The sequence below is a fragment of the Dromiciops gliroides genome, chromosome 3 (assembly GCF_019393635.1).
Source record: "Dromiciops gliroides isolate mDroGli1 chromosome 3, mDroGli1.pri, whole genome shotgun sequence".
Classification (NCBI taxonomy): domain Eukaryota; kingdom Metazoa; phylum Chordata; class Mammalia; order Microbiotheria; family Microbiotheriidae; genus Dromiciops; species Dromiciops gliroides.
Genome location: NC_057863.1, coordinates 332,185,969 through 332,207,251, shown reverse-complemented (window position 1 = coordinate 332,207,251; position 21,283 = coordinate 332,185,969). Strand labels below are relative to the sequence as shown.

At 36.2% G+C, this 21,283-nt stretch overlaps 1 protein-coding gene and 1 pseudogene across 1 annotated transcript in view; one reads left to right on the top strand and one right to left on the bottom strand.

The window, feature by feature from the left end:
- Positions 1 to 21,283, bottom strand: part of STXBP5L (syntaxin binding protein 5L) — a 421,799-nt gene that overhangs the window by 208,520 nt on the left and 191,996 nt on the right. Inside the window, 1 exon segment of the mRNA XM_043992879.1 lies at positions 3,658 to 3,741. Coding sequence (XP_043848814.1) covers positions 3,658 to 3,741 — 84 coding nt within the window.
- LOC122746084 lies at positions 9,057 to 9,420 on the top strand (annotated as a pseudogene).

Below are 21,283 nucleotides of genomic sequence, written 5' to 3'. Positions count from 1 at the left end.
GGAGAGAGAGGGAGAGAGAGAGAGGGAGAGAGAGAGATGGAGAGAAAGAGGGAGGAAAGGAGGGAGGGAGGGAGGGAGAGAGAGAATGAACATGCACCTTCCCTCCTTTGCCCAGAGGAAAGTCTCGAGAATGAAACATGGTAAAGTGGAGACTTGAACTCATCTCCAGTGGTCTTTCCACTAAATATTCTGCCTTTCAGTGTATCAGCACATTATTCCTATACTTTCTGTTTTGGTAGCAATGCCTTTTTCTCCTTCGATTTCCTTACATATAATTGGTTATTTCTCTTTATACCCAACTATGGAGATTTCTCTTTGGCAACATCTAAAGGACACGATAATCTGGAAATTATGTCAGAATGAGTGAAATGCCATCTCAGAGATTCTTCTGAGGGCAACAAGAAGAAGACAGGACTTATTTATCCACAACAGTCGTCTTTGGATTGCTATCCACACTATAACCTTCTCTGCTTAATTAATTCTGTCATTAATATGACAGGATAATTATTTACTTCTCACTTTGTCTCAGGGCAGGTTCAGGTATGTTGTGTGGTGAGGATTGGTACTTATATGGGGTAAAAGGAAGGAAAATGGGGATAGTGGGGGCAGCTAGGTGGCGCAGTGGATAAAGCACTGGCCCTGGATTCAGGAGGACCTGAGTTCAAATCCGGCCTCAGACACTTGACACTTGCTAGCTGTGTGACCCTGGGCAGGTCACTTAACCCCCATTGCCCCGCCAAAAAAAAACAAAGAAAAAAGAAAATGGGGATAGTGAACTCCATGGCTACTAATTTCTGACATCAAGTGGCTCTTCAAATTCAATGTAAGCATAAGCAGCAGCATCCTAGCATCTGTACCACAATATTTCCTCTGTACTCAGATACCTTGTCCTTTTCTTCAACTCTGGATTACTACTCTGACCCAGATTAACAAAATCTTGTGTTTCTCTGAAATGTAGGTGAATTTTATTTTAGGCCTTTTTGTACAAAAATCCACCATTAGCTAGACAGTAAGAGGTTGAGAACTTGTTCTTCCCCAGGGTCATACTATAATCTTTCATCATGGCATAGAAGGAACCCAGGTTTCTTAAAGGTTATGCCAAATGAACACAAACTTTGGCAGATCTCCTGTTATGGAAACACTTTGATCATTATCTTGGTAACAGAGCATGTGTGTTTTCTAAGGATCAGCCTAGTAGAAGGCTACCTATCTATTTTTGCCTACTTTCCCCTCTACACAAAATTTGTATAAGAACAATCTATATGTGCATGAATGACAGCACATATGAGGAATGAACAGAGTGGGTTTTGCAAATGATATTTTACCATTGACTATATTTTTACAGTCACGAAATTTGTTGAAGGGTTGGGAGAATATAAAATCTCACTGCACACAACAAAACAAACCCCCAAATATTTGATTCAGTTGTGCAAATCATGTAAGGTTCCTTGAAAGATGTAATGGCAATGATAATTTTGTTAGATGATTCTCTGATTAGGGAGATGCAAGGGATGCTTAAAAGGAGATGGATGTGCAGTAACGACTTTGCTGTGGGAATAGAAAATATACAGAATAGTCCAAGTGCAAGGAGTATTCCATTTGGATTGTGAGGTCCTCTAACTGATGCTGTTTGTGGACAATATTATGCTGATTATATGAAATCCTGAAACACCAGATTCTCCCAAATGAACTCCATAGCACTCAGAAGAGTCTTTCCTAACTACCCACACAAGAAAAAAAATAAATGAAGAATCTCTATTGCCCAAACTATGATATGCAGTAAGATAGACAAGCCATTCTTCCAGTACATCTTGGACAGATATTGTGCAGAGATGATGAACTGAGTCAAGAATTGATTAGAAGTAAATTGTGCAGGGGGCAGCTTGGTGGAGCAGTGGATTAAGCACTGGCCCTAGATTCAGGAGAACCTGAGTTCAAATTCAGTCTCAGACACTTGACACTTACTAGCTGTGTGACCCTGGGCAAGTCATTTAACCTTCACTGCCCCGCAAATAAAAGTAAATTGTGCAATTCTTTTTAATAATCTTGAATTGCATTTTGAAAGAAAGAATCATTTTTTTAGCACCGTTATTCTTCCATAATGTTGCAAGTCATGGAATACCAGAGTTTCTGAAGAACTAGACTTGTATCACACAAATGGCAATGAAACAAAATATGGTGGCCAAGAGTAAGCTGCAATATATTACCAACAAAGAAATGAATAGAAGAATTGGTATAAGGAACATCATTACAAGGATATATGATCTAAAAAAAAGACTAGGCTAGTCATGTTGTGAGAGCTAGGGATAAGTGATCAATAGTCCATATGTTCCATTGGTATCCACATAATTTCAATACAAATGGGAAAAGGTCTTCTATTCAGAATTTTTATGGAAGATTTATGGGAACACCTGGACAAGAGTTGCAGACAACAAGATACAGAGCAGTTTCGAACTATGCAGATCAAAGCATCCTCTTACTTGTCAATAGTTTAAAAACATTAAAATATTTGTAAGGCTATTTATGAGACTACATTCTGTTGTTCAGTGAGCCAGAAAAGAGAAAGAAATCCTAATCAGAGAAAATATGTGATATCAGTGGAATGGAAGTGGGTGGGCCAGTCTCTGGGACTTAGCCCTGGTAGCAACCATGACTGGTCTGGAACCAAAGGAGACCAGCTCTAACTGCTATACAGTGAGGAAAAGAAAAGAATATTCATTTCCCTAAAGTATGAATTAATGTATCACTTAGATACCAAATTATATTTGCAAACCCAAGTTTAGGGGAATCACAGATTTATTATTTTATATGAGGTAAAAATTCTATTATACTAAGTCTAAAGTAGTGGGTAGGGCACAGGACTTGGAGTCAAGAAGATCTGGATTCAAATTTCGGATATTTACTAGCTGTGTGACCATGGACAAATAACTTAACCTCTTCATGCCTCAGTTTTGCCATCTATAGAATCAGGGGGAAGAAAGGAGGGCTGCACCCAAAAGTCTCCATGGTTCCTTTTAGCTCCAAATCCATGATTCTGTGATTATATTTCAGGTGAATTATGGGCTAAATTACCTTTTGCTGACTCTCCTAAAAACCATTTAAAATATTCGGTCAATGAGAAATGAGTTTGAGTTCCAAATGACCAATTTACAAATAACTTTTTGTTGATGAATTAATAAATGCTTTTCTTGTGAATTTCTAGATCAGTTATCACTATATTCAAACTTGTATACAAAGACACTTTCTAACCCTTAATACTATGATATAGGGATTAGTTTCCAATTAGGGATAAGTAAAATTCCTTTCAATAATTAGAGGACTATGAAATATTACAGAAGTATCTGTTTATCAGTTAATATGAAATAGAATGCCAAATCTTTGAGTACCACAGATCCATTATCTCTATGTTCTGTATCCCTCATGCTATAGTACTTAGGTATGCACAATTAAACTCTTATATATGGACAATAAATATTGATCATTCATGTTGATTCTATGAAGAAATATTTCTAAATTTCAGTACTTCCATATGCAATACTTTCTAAATAATCTTATTTTACAATAAAACATGTAGATTTTTTCAATGTAACATACATTTCTTCAAACTGATTGACATAACACAATGGCCATTTTTCTGAATAACAGGAAACTACTTACCTCATCATAATAAACTCTCAGTTCTGCTCTTTTTGATTTCAAGTCCCAGAGCACCACAGTTCCATTTTCATAGCCTATTAACAGCTGAAAAATATCAGGAGAAACTTATTTTTGAACTCAGTTTATTTTAAATGTCTATTAAAGGTTTCAAAAATGTTTAAAAAAACGGCAGCTAGGTGGCGCAGTGGATAAAGCACTGGCCTTGAATTCAGGAGAACCTGAGTTCAAATCCAGCCTCAGACACTCGACACTTAGTAGCTGTGTGACCCTGGGCAAGTCACTTAACCCACACTGCCCCACCAAAAAACCAACCCCCCCCCCCAAAAAAAAAGGTTAAAAAATCCACATTCAAAATTGTAAATTATCTTTAGGTTAGAATCTTGTAGAGAATCTTGTTTTGTTTTGTTTTGTTTTGTTTTGTTTTGTTTTGTTTGGCGGGGCTATGGGGGTTAAGTGACTTGCCCAGGGTCACACAGCTAGTAAGTGTCAAGTGTCTGAGGCTGGATTTTAACTCAGGTACTCCTGAATCCAGGGCTGGTGCTTTATCCACTGCGCCACCTAGCTGCCCCCTTGTAGAGAATCTTAATACAAATACCATTCGAATAAAAACCTTGTTAAAATGTACAATATTTCAATTAGTATTTAATAAAATAAAATTTTGGTTAAAATGGCTTTCAATGGATAGCTTCTTCAAATTCATGTAACATTATTTCACCCTTCACTTAGCAGTCATGTACTATGAAATATTTATTATATTAAATTATATTTCATAAAATGAGCCATATCAGTTATTTTAGAGATGATTATAGAGCAATCAACTAATATTTCTTGAGTATCTATCATGTACAGGAGACTATACTAATTGCTAAGGAAGAGAGAAAGCAGTATATGTACACAGTATCTTCTCAAAAGAAACATATCTGGGAAGAAGAAATTACATAGATATATATCAAAAGCTAAGTAACAATACAATTAAGTGGCATATGACCAATGCCAAATGAGTTGGACATGTGCTGAAAGAAAATATGTACAATAAAGGAGTTCAATAAATTTATTATGGGAGAACTGAAGAATTTCTCAGAAAGACAAAGGTTTCATGTGAATCTTGAAGCTAGGATTAAGAGAGCCATCAAGAACAAGGAAGTTCCAGTGTGGAGGAAGAGGTTGGAATGGTGTGAGAACAAAAGCAAAGATGCTGAGCTAATCAAAGCATACTGAAAAAACAATATACAAATCAGTCTGCCTAGAGTAGAATTTCCCGATTTCATGCCAAGAAGCAGAAGAATTTAGAAGGCTAGTATGGACCTTAAACACAAGATAAAAGAGTTCAAAATTTTAGGAGCTCTCCATCTATCCCACTATTACTAGTTAAGAGAAACTGGGCAAGTCATTTAATCTTTGTGCCTCAATTTCCAGACCTGAACATTGGGATTATAATACTTCCCTTCTTGCCTCCCTTTTGTAAAACGTAAAGTGTTATATAAAGGGAGCTAAGAGTATTATTACTGAAGATTTTTTTTTTTTTTAGTGAGGCAATTGGGGTTAAGTGACTTGCCCAGGGTCACACAGCTAGTAAGTGTTAAGTGTCTGAAGCCGGATTTGAACTCAGGCACTCCTGACTCCAGGGCCGGTGCTCTATCCACTGCGCCACCTAGCTGCCCCATTACTGAAGATTTTGATGAAAGATGTGACATGACCAAAATGATATTTTAGAAATATTCATCTGACAAAGGTGTGAAAAATGACTTGGAGTGAAAAAATACCATGGGCAGTAGTTACGAGAACCTGATCTAGGGCAATGAGAATAAATGGGTAGAACTGAATGTAAGAGATAGCACAAATTAATCAGTAAGACTTAGTGATGATTGAATATGGGCGACAGAAGGAGGAAAAAAAGTCAAAGATAACTGCAAAGTTTCACCCTTAACGCTGACAAATATACCACTGACAAAAATAAAGGGATAGGAGGCAGAGAGAGCTTGTAGAGGAAGAAATGGGAGACATTGAAATAAATTTTAAACATAGATTGAGGTGGTGGTAGGACAGTCAAATGGAAATGTCTAACAAGTAGATGGGACTAGAATTTAATAAAAAGGACATGGATAAAAAAAAAACGGTGAACTTTAAAGTCATCTACATAGAACTGGTAGTTAAATTCATGTGAAGGGATGAAATTTTTGAGAAGAGAACATAAGGAGAGAAAAATGGAGGACTATAGAAAGAACCTTCCTTAAGTTATAACTAAAATAGGAGATAAAAGAAAGAAAAAGAGACAATTCAAGAGACAAAGAATTTCATAGCTTTTAATTCTTTCCCCACAGCCTACCTCTTGGATATTTCACCTATCAAGGGTCCATATCCTCCAAAATTGACAAGTTAAAGAACCAGATGAATTAAGTCAATTCTAAGCTAAGCATGTAGTCTATAATGTGGATAACTAGAATATACAAATTAGGAAGATAAAGTGATACTTTAATATTTTGATATCAACTAAAATCCTACATTCTACAGGAAGGCTTCCCCAACCCCTCTTAATTCCACTGGGCAGCTAAGTGGCGTGGTGGATAGAGCACTGGGTCTGGAATGAGGAAGACCTGAATTCAAATCCAGCCTCAGACATTTACTAGCTGGGTGACCCTGGGCAAGTTATTTAATCCTGTTTGCCTCAGTTTACTCATCTGTAAAACGAGCTGGAGAAGGAAATGACAAAACATTCAAGTATCTTTGCCAAGAAAACCCTAAATGGGGTCACAAAGAGTCAGACATGACTAAAAAAAGCCACTTAATTCATGTTTTCCCTCTTTAGATTATTTCCTAATTATCATACATGTATATGTATATATATATATATAATTTCCTAATTATCATACATGTATATGTATATATATACACACACACACACACACACATACATACATACATACATACATACAGGGAGAGAAAAAGAGAGAGAGAGAGAGAGAGCGCTTGCTTTGTATATATTTATTGGCATGTTGTCCCCACCATTTCATTGTAAGGTCTTTAAGGACTGTCTTTTGCCTCATTTTTTGGAGGGGCAATGAGGGTTAAGTGATTTGCCCAGGGTCACACAGCTAGTAAGTGTCAAGTATCTGAGGCCAGATTTGAACTTAGGTCCTCCTGAATCCAGGGCTGGTGCTCTATCCACTGCTCCACCTAGCTGCCCTCTTTGCCTCTTTTTTTTTTATCCCCAGTGCTTATCACAATACCTGTCATATAGTAGGTGATTAATAAATTTTTATTTATTAATTCATAGGTAACATGTCTGAAAATATTATACCTTAAAGCTTCTCCTCCTTTTAAGATTTCCCTATTTATGTTGAGAGCATCATTGTCTTTGCAGTCACCCACGTTCAGAAGAGTCATTCTTAATTCTTCCTTCTCCCTTTCTACCCCATTCAATCAGGGGTCAAGAACTTGCTCATTTACTTATAACACACCTCTTAAATCCATCCCCTTTATTTCCATTCTCACTGCCACAGGCTTTGCTCAGGTTCACATTCCCTCTCACCTGAATTACTTCTTAATAGTCTCTCTGCTTCCATTCTCTCATTTCTCTAATCTAACCTCCTCACAGATGCCAAAATAATTACTACAAGGCTCCTGTCTAAGCAAGTCCTGTTCAAAAATTGCAAGAGACTCTCCTTTGTCTTTAAAACAAAATACAGATTCTCAGTTTAGCAATTAAGGTTCTTGCCAATTTATTTGAGCCTTATTTTACTTGCATTACTCCTCTTCATGCACACTATATGTTTCAACCAAATTAGACCACTAGCTTTCCACAAATCTTGACTGCAAACTCTTCTGCCTCCATTATTTTGAAGAATACCCTTAATTAAATGCAATTCAATAAACATTTACTACATGCCTGCCACATGCAAGGCATTATACCAGAACCTGGAGGTAAAAAGACAAAAAAAACCAACCACCATCACCACCAACCAGATCTCTGTTCTACAGTTGACACATACTACTATAAATGAAAACATAAGCAAATATAAGATGATTTTGGGAAATAGAACATACTAACAACTAGGGAGATCAGGAAAAGCTTTCTATAGGACTTGGCACATGAGTTGAGCTCTTAATGAAGCTGGAGTTTCTAAGTGGAAGAGAGGAAATAATGTAATCCAAGCATTGGGAGTATCAACAAAGCCTGTGTGCAAAAGCATTGACATGGAAAATGGAATGCTGAGTTCTGGTTGAAGCAAATAGACCATCAAGAATAACAAAGAGTATGCGACAGGGAATAAATGTTGAAAATTAGGTTGAACTCAGATTGTTCAATGTTTTAAATGCCAAGATGAATTTGTATGCCCATGTGAGAAGCTGTGTCACATAGGGGATAGAGCACTGGGATTAGATTCAAGAGGATCTCGGTTCAAATCTTGTCTCAGACCCTTAATAGCTGGTGAGATCCTGAGGAAGTTAAGTGCTTTCAAACTTTGTTTCCTCAATAGAGAAAAAGGAATAATAAAAATGCCTGTCTCATCAGGTCATTGTGAGGTCCAGATGGAGTAATATACATAAAGTGTTTTACAAAACTTAAAGCCCTTTGTAAATGTCAGCAGATGTTATTTTATCTGAGAAGCAACTGGGAACTACTAAATATGCTGACAGGAAAATGACACATGCTTTAGCAACATTTCTTTCTAACCTGCATGGAAGAGAGATGTGAGAGACAAAAGGCTAGAAACAGGAGACCTATATGGAAAACCATACCTTTATGTGTAGAAAGTCCCCATCCTCCTCATTTCAGCCCAAAAATCTCAAACCCTAGCTCAGGTGCCAATCACTCCATTCAACTTTCTCAGATACCTCTCTCTTTTTTTTTTTCAGGGCAATGAGGGTTAAGTGACTTGCCCAGGGTTACACAGCTAGTAAGTGTCAAGTGTCTGAGGCCAGATTTGAACTCAAGTCCTCCTGAATCCAGGGCTGGTGCTTTATCCACTGCACCACCTAGCTGCTCCCCCTCAGGTACCCTTAAGTCAAAGTGATTTCTCCTCAGATTTTCCATGAGCACTTGTGTGAATGTTTCCATGCCTCTCATTCTACTTTCTAACCTACTTGTAAAATGGAGAGTACCAAATGTGTTGTTGCTTTTTTAATCTCTGAATCCCTGTCAATATTAAGGAATTATTTATTAAGTAACTACTATGAGCCCACCACTGTGTGGCAGGCACTGGGGATAGACATACTTAGCATAGTGCTTGGCTGACCTGGCCTGAAGTATTTCCCCCAAACCTGAGGATGCCTTATCCTTGCTACTGTGAAGGCCAAAATTGGATATACGGAGCATTAATCTCCCCTTTGAACTTTCCCTTTTATATATTCCTCCCAAGCATTCAGAGCCTCCCAAGCAGCCTGAACCGTTGGAAAAGATGGTGAAACAGATCGAGAGCAAGGAAAACTGACTCAGAATTGAAAGATGCTGGAGACAAATTAGTAGTAGTTGACTTCGCAGCTACATGGTGTGGACTATGCAAAATGATCAAGCCTTTCTTTCATTCACTTGGTGAAAAGTACCCAGATGTGATCTTCCTAGAAGTGGATGTAGATGACTGTCAGGATATTGCTGCAGAGTATGAAGTGAAATGCATGCCAACATTTCAGTTCTTTAAAGATGGAAAAAAGGTGAGTGAATTTTCTGGAGCCAATAAGGAAAAGCTCAAATCAGCCATTAATGAATTGAATCCTGTGAACAGTGTGAACAACTGTCAGCTGTCTAAATTATATAGCTTATAATTTTTTTCTATTTCCAAAAAAAAAAGGTCAAGTGTAACATGAGTATATATCCAAATAATATTTGACTGTAAATGACAATAAAATGTAAATCCTAAAAAAAAAAAATCTGTAAAGGGGGCTAAAATTCTAGCTAATCTGTCTAAAATATCTAATGAGTGGTCGCCAATAAATGATAAGTTTTAGCAAGAGTTAGACTTTTAAGCTTTTATTAAGGAGAGTAAGAATTTGGTGAAGAGAAAAAGAAAGGCCTAGATTCGTCTATCTATTAAAGGGAGAGCGCATTTCTCACTCCCTTCTCCACTGGAGTCCTGAGGAAAGAGAGAGCCCCCTCTTCCTCCCACAAGCAAACATCACTTCCTGATGCCAAAAAAAAGCTGCATGGCCTTGCCCTCAGAGGCCTTCTCCTCATGGTGGAGCTTTCCTACAATAAGTCTCCAGCAGGTGGCATCATTCCAGTTGTTACAGTCTCCTCTTTGTTTCTTCAAGAAACGGGGTGTTTCCTTGATGAAACAGCCATAAATAACAGAATATAATACCCTATGCTAACTAAAAATATGTTAATAACAATATAGAAAAGGGAGAGAGGAAAGTTTTGTCCAGAAGGGTGGTCCCTCATGAACTGGCGCGTTGACATTGGCCTGCAAAGGGAGGGCCTCTGCAGAGAATACATGTTACAGATGACTGACCATGAAGAGGAAAGCTGAAACGTCCATCTTCTGATCTTCCAGTTGAGTAAGAAATTTCCCCTATCTATCCCTTTAAATCAGAAGTACTGCTAAAGTACTGGCTGTTTTCTATTTAAATTTTCAAATGGATCTTTTAAACTCCCTAAGTACCTTGTTCCTGATTTTAGTCTGTTTAACCAGACAAATGGGGGATAAGATTGTGTTAATGCTTTGGTTTTTTGGATTTTCTATTTTTCTTTTTATTTTTGTTAGAAGAGCAAGCAAGGTGCTCACACAAGAGAATATAAATATCTCCCCCTCTCTCAACCATGGTTTTTCAGAGAAACCTCTGACTCCTGTATTTTTTTCAAATTCTAATGTAAAGAGGTTCTCTAATTTTGCATGCCTGGAGGAAACAACCCACCCTCTAGAAGCCTTTAATCCCCTAGCAGTGGGGGAAGGGGAAATCAGGTCTGAGTTCAAAACCAAGTCTGATTCAAATTGCCCTGGTCCCTCCCCTCCTCTTGGGACCCCACCTCTTGCTCCTCCCCTGGCCAAGCCCTTTGATCCTCCTGCCAGGGAAGAGCAGTCAGGCTCAGCCCTTCTCCAGCCTGGCTGTGATTCTGACTTGAACTGCTATGGTTCTCTGAAACCAACCTTGGAAAACCTTTTAAATCCCTGATATGCTCTTTTTGTTCATAATTTTGCTAATCTTCTTTTGTCTTTAATTAGTAACCTTATGAAGCATTTGTATTATGAAAGGATCTACAGACAATATAGAGTGGTTAAAGAAGACGAACTTAAGCTGAATAAAAATGACAATCATCATCATATTTCAAGAAGACATATTTTACAGAAATGTAAAAGCAGCAAGGTATTAATATCAGTATTGGGGATTTTAGATATCGGAATCAAAAGTGTTCTAAATTCACTCAGAGAAATAGTGTCAGTTCAGAGGTTACATAGGATTTCTATGCTATTACATCTACATTTTGAAATTAATGGTATGGGTTTATTTTTCATAGAGATTTTCATGCTTTTGAGATTGTGTTTTATACTTAGCTTTTTTAAAAAAAGAGAATATTTGTAAAAGCTTCTTGTAGTCATGTGATAAAGTTTATATTTTATAATACTCTTATTAATATTAATTTCATATTCATTTAGATTTCCCTAGTTTGAATTTCATTGTCTTTCATTCTTTCATGTGCATTTTGTTGTATTTTTTTATCTCTATTTTGAAACAAAGCAAGATGGTTTTGATTTCATAATACAATGTTAATTCTAAGAGTATTGTGCTCCCATATTCTGAGTTGTTCGTTTTTGTTATTTTTTTTTCTCTCAACTGATTATTTGATTGAACTCTATAAAGCATTTCCCTGGCAAATTGGTTGCCATGGCATGTGTAAATTGATTCTAGAAGTATTATTTTTGATAAGCATATTTTTAAAAAGAAGGGAACATTTATAAAAGTTTTTTTTTTAAAAAAAAGTTTTGAGATTGTGTTGTGCTTTAACTTATATTTAAACGTTCTGATTTTTCAGAAAAGTAATTGTATACTTAGTAAAAAAGGTATTATTTGAAATTATTGCATAATTATATATTATATTCTGAGTCAAGGTACATTCACATTTTTTGGAATCATTTATTATCCTCAATTTTTAAATCCATATGAGACTTGAATTATGGGAACTTATCATTTAAGACATTAATTGCCTTCATTCTGAGTTATCAGATGCCAGTTGGCCAAGATGCCATAAACGTCACTTCCTGATGCCAAAGAAAAGCCGCATGGCTTGCCCTCAGAGGCCTTCTCCTTATGGTGGAGCTTTCCTACAGTAAGTCTCCAGCAGGTGGCGTCACTCCAAACGTTACACTACCACTATCAGATTCCCTCCCCAACTCAGTACAGAACTGACTGCCTATCAACCTGGGCTTCTGCTAAGAGTCTGCCATTGAGATAGATACTCTACTACTTAATTTGATGATGATGAACAACTTAAAAACTGTCAACAAATCAAGAACATTTCAGAACATCTGATGATATTCATGGGCTTGTTTCACATGCTGCTACACTGTATTAATTTTATTGAACTTTCTAGCATTTCTTAAATAAACAATTACATATTATGATTGTTTTTTCTTTACCTATGAGGATTCCCTCAATTTTTCAGGAAGTATGGTTGGTCATTGCAGTGATATAAATTCTGAAGTCCTTCAGTGTTGGTTGTCTTTATAATATTATTGTTCTCATTATTTTGTTTATTAATAATATTTTTATTATGGTTCTGCTTATTTTACTCTTGTTGCATTAAAATAGCATTCCATTAATTCATAGACCATCATTTATTCAGCCATTCCCCAACTGATAAGCAGCCCTGAGTTTCCAGTTCTTTCATACTACAAAAAGAACTGCTATAAACATTTTTGTACATTTTGGTCTTCTTCCTCTTGCATTTATTCTGTCGGGATATAGGCCTAGTAAAAGTATTTCTGGGTCAAAGTGCATATACAATTAAATGACTTGTGGAGCATAGTTCCAAATTGATTTCTAAAATGACTAGACTAATTCACATCTCCACAAGCAGTCCATTAATATGTCCATATTAGTAATAATAATAATTGACAGCAATAATAGCTAAAATGTATGTAATGCTTACTATGTGCTATGCACTGTGCTAAGTACCTTTACAATTATTATCTCATTTGATACTAACAATAACCTAGGAGGGAGATGCTATTATCTCCATTTTAAAGATGAAGAAACAGAAGCAAAAAGGTTAAATGACTTGCCCAGGATCATACAGCTAGTAAGTATCTGAGGCAGGATTTGAGTTCAGATCTTCCTACCTTCAGTGATGACACACTCTACACTATGCCGTCTAGCTGCTCCTCCAACATTTGCTATTTTCATCTTTTGTCATTACACATCTGTGTAATGTGTCTCCTCAGAGTTAATTATTAGTGATTTGGAGATATAAACATAATTGTTTATATCTTGGATTGTGTGTTCCTACCTGCTTATATCCTTTGAACATTTGTCAATTAAGGAATGCCTCTTATTCTTATAAATTTGAATCAATTCCTTGTATATTTTTAAAATTAGACCCCCTTTTTTTAGAAAAACTTGCTGCAAATATGTACCCTCTGAGTTTTCCTAATTTGCATTTCCTTAATTATTAGTCATTTGGAGGTTTTTAAAAAATATGACTGTTTATATCTTGGATTGTGTCTTTCTATGAGAAGTACCTGCTTATATCCTTTGGACATTTGTCAATTAGGGAATGCCTCTTATTCTTATAAACTTGAATCATTTCCTTGTATATTTAAAAAATTAGATCCTTTTTTAGAGAAACTTGCTGCAACAATTTTCCATGTTAATTAACTATTTCCCTTCTAATTTAAGATGCATTTGATCTTATTTGTACATAACATCTTAAATTGTTATCTTCTATGTTCCTTTCACTGTTATTTGTTCATGAATTCTTCCCCTATCCCTAGATCTGAAAGAAATTTCTTTCTTGTTCTTCTAATTTATTTCTTATGTAAGCTTCTTTTTTTTTTAAATCTAAATCTTGTATCAATTTGGAGCTAATCAAGGAATAATGTGTAAGGTGGGGTTGACCTACTCAAGTCTTATATTATTTAGTGCTCACTTAAGCCTTAATCTTTTCTTCAAATTCATCTTCGTGATTACAACGTTAATTGTATTGTAGTCAATAAAAGATTGTTTAATATGTCTTGTTTTCTGCATTTGTTCATGAAGTTTTTTTACTCCATAAACCATGATCAACTTTTGTAAGGGTACTATTCAAAGATGAGTAATGTATATAGTTCTTATTATTCCCATTTGGTAATCACCAAGGTCTATGAAAACTTTTATAAAATTCTATTCAGATTCTTAACTTTTTTTCCTTCCTCATTTATTTCCTAAGGTATTCTTCTTTCCCTCTGTCTTTTACTCTCTTAAAACAAACAAAACAGCAAACTTACCACCCCCAACACCAGATACATTTGTCTACCAAAAAAGTAGAAAGATGACGTTTTTGAAAAAGAAAGTTGCTAAGGGGGAATAAAGATGGCAGAGTACAGGCAGCAACTCGGCTGAAGTCTCCCAACACCCCCTCTAAATGTCAGCCAACAAAATGTTAATGTAAGACATTTTTTCCAGCCCAACACAATTTAGGAGTTTGGCAGAAAAGGACTGTGACACTAGGAGGAGAGGGGATGTCAATAAAATTGGCCTCACAGTAAAAAGAAGTACAAAAGTTCAATGAAAAAAAGAACTCCTTAAAAAGCAGAATTGGCTAAATGGAAAAAGGGATACAAAAGCTCACAGAAGAGAATAATCCTTAGAAATTAGAATTGGGCAAGTGGAAACTAATGACTCTATTAGATATCAAGAAACAATAAAACAAAGTCAAAAGAATGAAAAAAATAGAATAAATGTGAAATATCTCACTAGAAAAACAACTGACCTGAAAATTTGATTGAGGAGAGATAATTTAAGAATTATGTATGGGACTACCTGAAAGACATAATTAAAATAAGAGTCTAGACTTCAAATTTCAAGAAATTATAAAGGAAAATTGCCTTGATATCCTAAAACGTGAGAGTAAAATAGAAATCAAAAGAATTCACCAATCATCTCCTCAAAGAGATCACAAAATGAAAACTACAATTAATATTATTATAGCACAAATACAGAGCTCCCAGGTAAAGAAGAAGATATTATAAGTATCCAGAAAGAAACAATTCAAATATCACGGAGCCATAGTCAGAAACACACAAAATTTAGAGGCTTCCACATTAAAGAAGTGGAGAACTTGGAATATGATGTTCCAGAAGGCAAAGGAGCTAGAATTACAAGCAAGAATAACCTACCCAGAAAAATCCCTACATAATATAATTCTAAATAATATATACTACATAACATAATACATAAAATAATCCTACAAGGGAAAATATTTTTAATAAAATAGAGGATTTCCAAGCATTCCTGATGAAAAGACCAGAGTTGAATAGAAAATTTGATTGACAGATAAAAGACTCAAGAGAAACATAAAAAGGGAGATGTGAAAAGGGAAATCAAAAGAGACTCAACAAGGTTAAACTGTTTATATTCCTTTTATGGGAAGATGCTTCTTACCATACTGTACTCCTAATGATGATACTTTAACTCCTAAAAACTTGATCATTATTAGGGCAGTTAGAAAGAATATACACAGAGGGTAAGATGTTAGTTGACTATGATGGAACAATCTCAAAAAAAAAAGGATGCATTGGAAGAAGAGGGAAAAGAGAGGAAGAATAGGGGAAACTATCTCACATGAAAGCACAGAAGGAAGAGTTTTTTGAAGTAAAGGGGAATATGGGGGAGGGAATAGTGGGCAATGCTCAAACCCCATTCTCATCATAATTGGTTCAAAGAGAGAATAACATACATACTCTGTTGGGTATAAAAATCTATCTTATCCAGAAGAGAAGTAGGAGGGAAAGGGGGTAAGATAAGGGAAAGGACTGCTAGATGAGAGGGTGGATTAAAGGAGACAGCAGTCACAAACAAAACAGACTTTTGAAGTTGGATGGGGGTGGAGAAGAATGAGGTATCATCCCTCATTTTTGTTCCTTTGTCTGTCTTCTCTCATATCTGAAATGTACTCTTTCCTCACTTCCATTCAATCTCTAGCTTCCTTCAAGGCTTGGCTCAGTTTCTGCCTATCAGAGGAATCTTCCTGACTCCAGGCCCAGCAGTCTATCTACTGTGCCACCTAGCTACCCCAAGTATTTATTAAACAGTAACTATGTGCCAGGCACTGTGCTAATAGGTCTTGGCAATATAAAGAAAGGGGAACACATAGTCCCTATCCTCCAGGAGCTCACATTCTAATGAGCACGAAAACATGCAAAAAGCTTTGTACATACAAGATAAACACAGTGTAAATGGGAGGCAATCTCAGAAGGAAGATTCTAACCAGCAGTTAAGGAGAGCTGGAAAGGGAGAACCAAGAAAGGTCTACTGCAGAAAGTTGAATTGTAAGTGAGTCTTAAAGCAAGCCAGGAAAACAAAGAAGAGAACATTCCACGCACAGGGAGAGTCAGTCTAAAGGCAGGCTGTTGGAAGATTGAGTATCATGTGTAAGGAACAACAAGAAAACTAATTTTCCTAGACTAGATATGAAATAGAATACAATGGAAGAAGATAGGAAAGATAGAAAAAGAACAGTTTGTAGAGGGCTTTAAAAGCCAAAGAGAGGATTTTTTTTTGGTCCTGAGAGTATAATACACTGCCTGCTCTTTACAATGTGGAATGCCAACTATTTTGGTTATTTTTGTATCATTCTAGGGATAATTTTCTCAGTGTTCATCTGAGTGAAAATGTAGCAAACAGGTTCTCATAGAAATCCATATCCAAGAAAACTTGGCATACTCTGTAAGATGACTAAACCTTATATATCCTCACAGGTGAGTGTCCTGTTTTTTTTGTTTTTGGTTTGTTTGTTTGTTTTTGCAGAGGTCCTTGTGTTCTGGGAACATTTCAAGAAATTAGATTTCCCTTGTGAACCTCTTTGTCTGTTGAAAATTTTCGGGAGGAGGGTATTAAAGGTTGATAATAGAAGCAGTTTTGAAACAAGTCTTTGTACCAGAGGGCAGGGCCTATGATGCCAATTTGCCACATGCTAACCAATTTCTAAGTTCATATTTGAGTTTTACAATTCTGAAGTCTTAGTCCTGTTTACCATTCAAGAGAGTAATTTAGGAGAGAAACAGAATATATCACACAGGGAAACTAATGATTCCTTAACTTTATCAGCTTTTATTCATTTTTAATTAGAGAATTTTCTCAGATCATTACAGTTCTAATGGCTCTCTTGTCAAACCAAAAAATCAGTAACAAAATCCACTCTCTGTGCACTGACCTAAACTATACAAACAATGCTTGAACCAAGTTCAATGATTATTTGTATTTCCTTGGGAACTTAGTGTTCATTCGAGACAACCTTCAAGTATAGTGGGGCTATTTATTTAATATGGATCAGCTTTTATAAATCCAATGAGCTTCTTCAACTCCAGTTAATGCTTTCATATCAATATGGTCTGGGAACTAAAACCAACATAAATCATTTGGCACAAAGGCCAAAAGAATGTAGAGATTGCTTTTTAGCCAGCAAATACTTTATTTCATTGACAAGTAGAGAGACAAGGCATTCATAGATGAAACCAGTTGGAATTGTTAAACTATAAAATCTTGTGTGGGAGCATGGCAGATGATTATGAGCAATATCACCTCATTTAAACAAGGACCTGGATTGAATGAAAAATAGGTGTCTGGAATTCTTGGCTAGATATTCTATTATGCTAGATGAGAGCTTTTTAAACTTTTTCCATTCACCACCCCTTTTCACCCAAGAAATTTTTACATGACAATGAGTATATAGGTATAATAGGTATACATAACCTTTTATTGCTTCCAAATGTTTTGCAACCCCCACATTCTGTTATATGACCCCATATGGGGTCACAACCCACCCACAGTTTAAAAAGCTTTGTGCTAGAGCATTCTAAAGATATTTAAGGATGAAACTGGTTCACAAGAAGACACGGATAAAAACTGCACAGAAAGTGTTGATAGTTTGTTGGAAATACTCATATTGATAAGATCACAAAAGTATCAAAGAAACAGATACATTTTAAAATATTATATTCTTTAATTTGTTCCAGGGGCTTCCCTTTGCCGCAGTAACTAACTACTACCAAAATGGCCGTGGACATAGTTTTCCACCTGAATGGACTTTAAGATACTATAAAGAATCCCAATTCATGTCCCAGTTTGAGAGGATGTTTCTTTCATTTCTGTGTAGTAGGAATGATGCCATAGATCATATGTTTTGGCTCCATAGGGACTGACACACATATCATCCTCTTGCTGAGGGGCAGAGGTGACAGTCACATAGGATGATAGATTACAGATGCATGCTGGTATTCGAGAGTATTTTTTCATTGCCTGTGTAGCCCTTAAGCATAATATAGTTTACTTGTTTGTTTCTCTTGATATTTGTTTTTGTTTCCTTATCTAAAATCATGATTGCTTTGTTAGAAGGGGAGGAGAGGAAGGGAACAAGTACTTATTAAGCATCTAATTTCCCAGACACTGTGCTAATTAATTGCTTTACAAATATGACTTCATTTTGATTTTCACAATAGCCCTGTAAGAATAGGTTTATTATTACTATTATTCTTATTTTATAGTTTAGGAAGCTGAGGCAGATAGAGGTCAAATAACTTGCCCAGGGTCATACTGATTGATTCAGATTCCAATCTTTCTTTTTTTAGAATTTTTTTTTGGGGGGTGAGGCAATTGGGGTTAAGTGACTTGCCAAGGGTCACACAGTTAGTAAGTATCAAGTGTCTGAGGCTGGATTTGAACTCAGGTCCTCCTGAATCCAGTACTGGTGCTTTATCCACTGCACCACCTAGCTGCCCCAGATTCTAATCTTTCTTGACTCAATGCAGTACTCTCTCTAATGTACCACCTAGCTGCCTAGAAATACCATTTCCATAGTACTTTGAATTGTGAAAAATGCTTTACAGATATTTCGTTTTATCCCCATAACAACCTTAGTAGGTAGGTGCTATTATGACTCCCATTTTAAAGATGGTGAAACTGGGGTAGACAGAGGTTAAATGATTTGCCAGGATCATATAGCTAGTAAAGCTCTTAGAGTTGTCTATAATAATAATATTTTTGTTTTATCTAATTTAAATCTGTTTCTGTCTATATGGTTTATATATGCTTCATATAGGCAACAAATTGCTAGATTTGGTGTTTGGTTTGGTTTTTACTCATTCTTCCATCTCTTTTATTTGGGAAATTAGGGGCAGCTAGGTGGTGCAAGTGGATAGAGCACTGACCCTGAAGTTAAGAGGACTGGACTTCAAATCTGACCTTACACACTTACTAGCTGTGTGCCCCTGGCCAAGTCACTTAACCCTAATTGCCTTAAGCACCCGGGGCCATCTTCAGTCTTCCTGATAACATATCTTGTATCTTGCACTGGACCCAGATGGCTCCAGAAGAGAAACAGAGGCTGGTGACTTTGCACAGCTCTTCCTCACTTAAATCCAATTCATTGCAAGTCATGACATTTGTCATGGTCTCTTTGAGGACAAAGGACAAACAACAACAACAATTTGGGAAATTAAATCCATTCGCATTTGTTAAATTTGTGGATAGGATTTTTTCCATTAAATTTCTATATTTATTTATCCCCTTCTTTTTATGTTGTCCTGTTATCGATCCCTTTTCTTCAGTCTCTCCCTTCTTCTTCCACCCTTCCCTATTGCTCAGGTAAGCCTGTGGTACTCAGTTCTGACTCTTCCAATTTCTACTCTACCTATTTTTTCAATTTTGGTTATATTAACTTGTAACTACTTTCCCTTCCTGGGATATTTTAGAATCTAATCTCCCATTCGTGAACTTTGTGCTTGCATGATCCTTAATCTCACATTAGCTAGGGTTTCTGGTGGACATAAGTTTTGCTCTCTTATCTCACTGGCTCACAGAACTTACAGTGCAATTAAAGCTCTTCTCAATACATCCTTTCTCAATCTTCTTCAATTTTCTGTGTGAAGCATCTTCTGAGGAAATTCTTTCCTAGGAATGTACCTTCATACTTACTTGAACCAATGCTGAGTGAGATGAGCAGAACCAGGAGAACATTGTACACAACATTGTGTGATGATCAACTGTGATAGACTTAACTCTTCTCAGCAATACAATGGTCCAAGATAATTCCAAAGGACTCATCGAGAAAAAAGAACTGTGGAATCTATATGCAGATTGAACCATACTGTTTCTACTTTTTTGTTTTTCTTTTTTGAGGTTTTCCCCTTTTGTTCTGATTCTTCTTTCACAACATGACTAATGCAGAAATATATTTAATGTGATTGTATATATATAACCTATATCATATTGCTTGCTGTCTTGGGGAGGGGGGAAAGAGGGGAGGGAGGGAGAAAAATTTGGAACTAGAAATCATATAAAAACAAATGTTGAAAACTATCTCTACATGTAACTGGAAAATAATAAAATACTTCTATAAAAAAAAGGGATGTACCTTCACTCCTGAAAAAGGCAATGGGTGCAATGTGGGGACACTCAGCAACTTGAGTTGGCAGGCCCAGTCCTATTTTTGCCTTTCTCTTCATCTGCTGGTGCTGTAGATTTTAAAACATTAGTTTTTCCCCTTTATTCACCAGTCTCCAAGCTGTTCTCCCTCAGAGGCCAATTTAGTTTCTCTTCCGAATGGGAAGTAGTCCCAAGAAGCATAAACATTCTTTGGAATACCTATTCAACTTAAGTTTCCACCCCAATTCCAACAGAGTTCACTGCAAAACCACCTCCCATCTCAGGGAAATCACATAATAATGTGTTTTCAGGACATTGCTTTTGGCTTTTCCTTTGTGACCTAAGCCTCAAAGTTCTATCCCTTGTTTCCCACAACCCCAAGAGCTGAGGGAGGGAGTGAAAACCTCTCTTCTATCTATCCTTTCCAATTTCTGATCAGATTCCTTTTAGAACATCCTATCTCACAAATGTTCTTTTTGTCTTCTCATTGTCTCTCAGACAGTGTGTGATATTTTAGCGTTCTTTAAACAGAAAACTAAAAACCTAAGAACATAAATGACTTGTGGAACAAGTCTCTATTTGACAAGAATCTGGGAGAAGGAGGAAGCAATTTGGCAAAAGTTAGGTTTAGATCAACATCTTATATTACATTCCACAATATACTCAAAATAGATATATTTTTAAAAATTAGAATAACATGAGATCAGGTATCTTCTTGGTTAAAGCTAAGTAGAAAATTCTATACCGAAGGATATAGGAAATCAAACAATGGAAAAATGAAATCAGAAAAGATAAGTTGGTAATTTTGATCAATGAAACTAAAAAGCTTTTGTATGAACAAAATCAGTGCAGCCAGGATAAGGGAAAGTGTCGACTGAAAAAAAAAGTTGTTGCATCAAATATCTCTGATAACATTATGATATTCAAGACACAAAGGGAACTAATATTTATAAGAAAGAGGGTAGGGACAGCTAGGTGGCACACTGGCCCTGGATTCAGGAGGACCTGAGTTCAAATCCAGCCTCAGACACTTGACACTTAACTAGCTGTGTGATCTTGGGCAAATCACTTA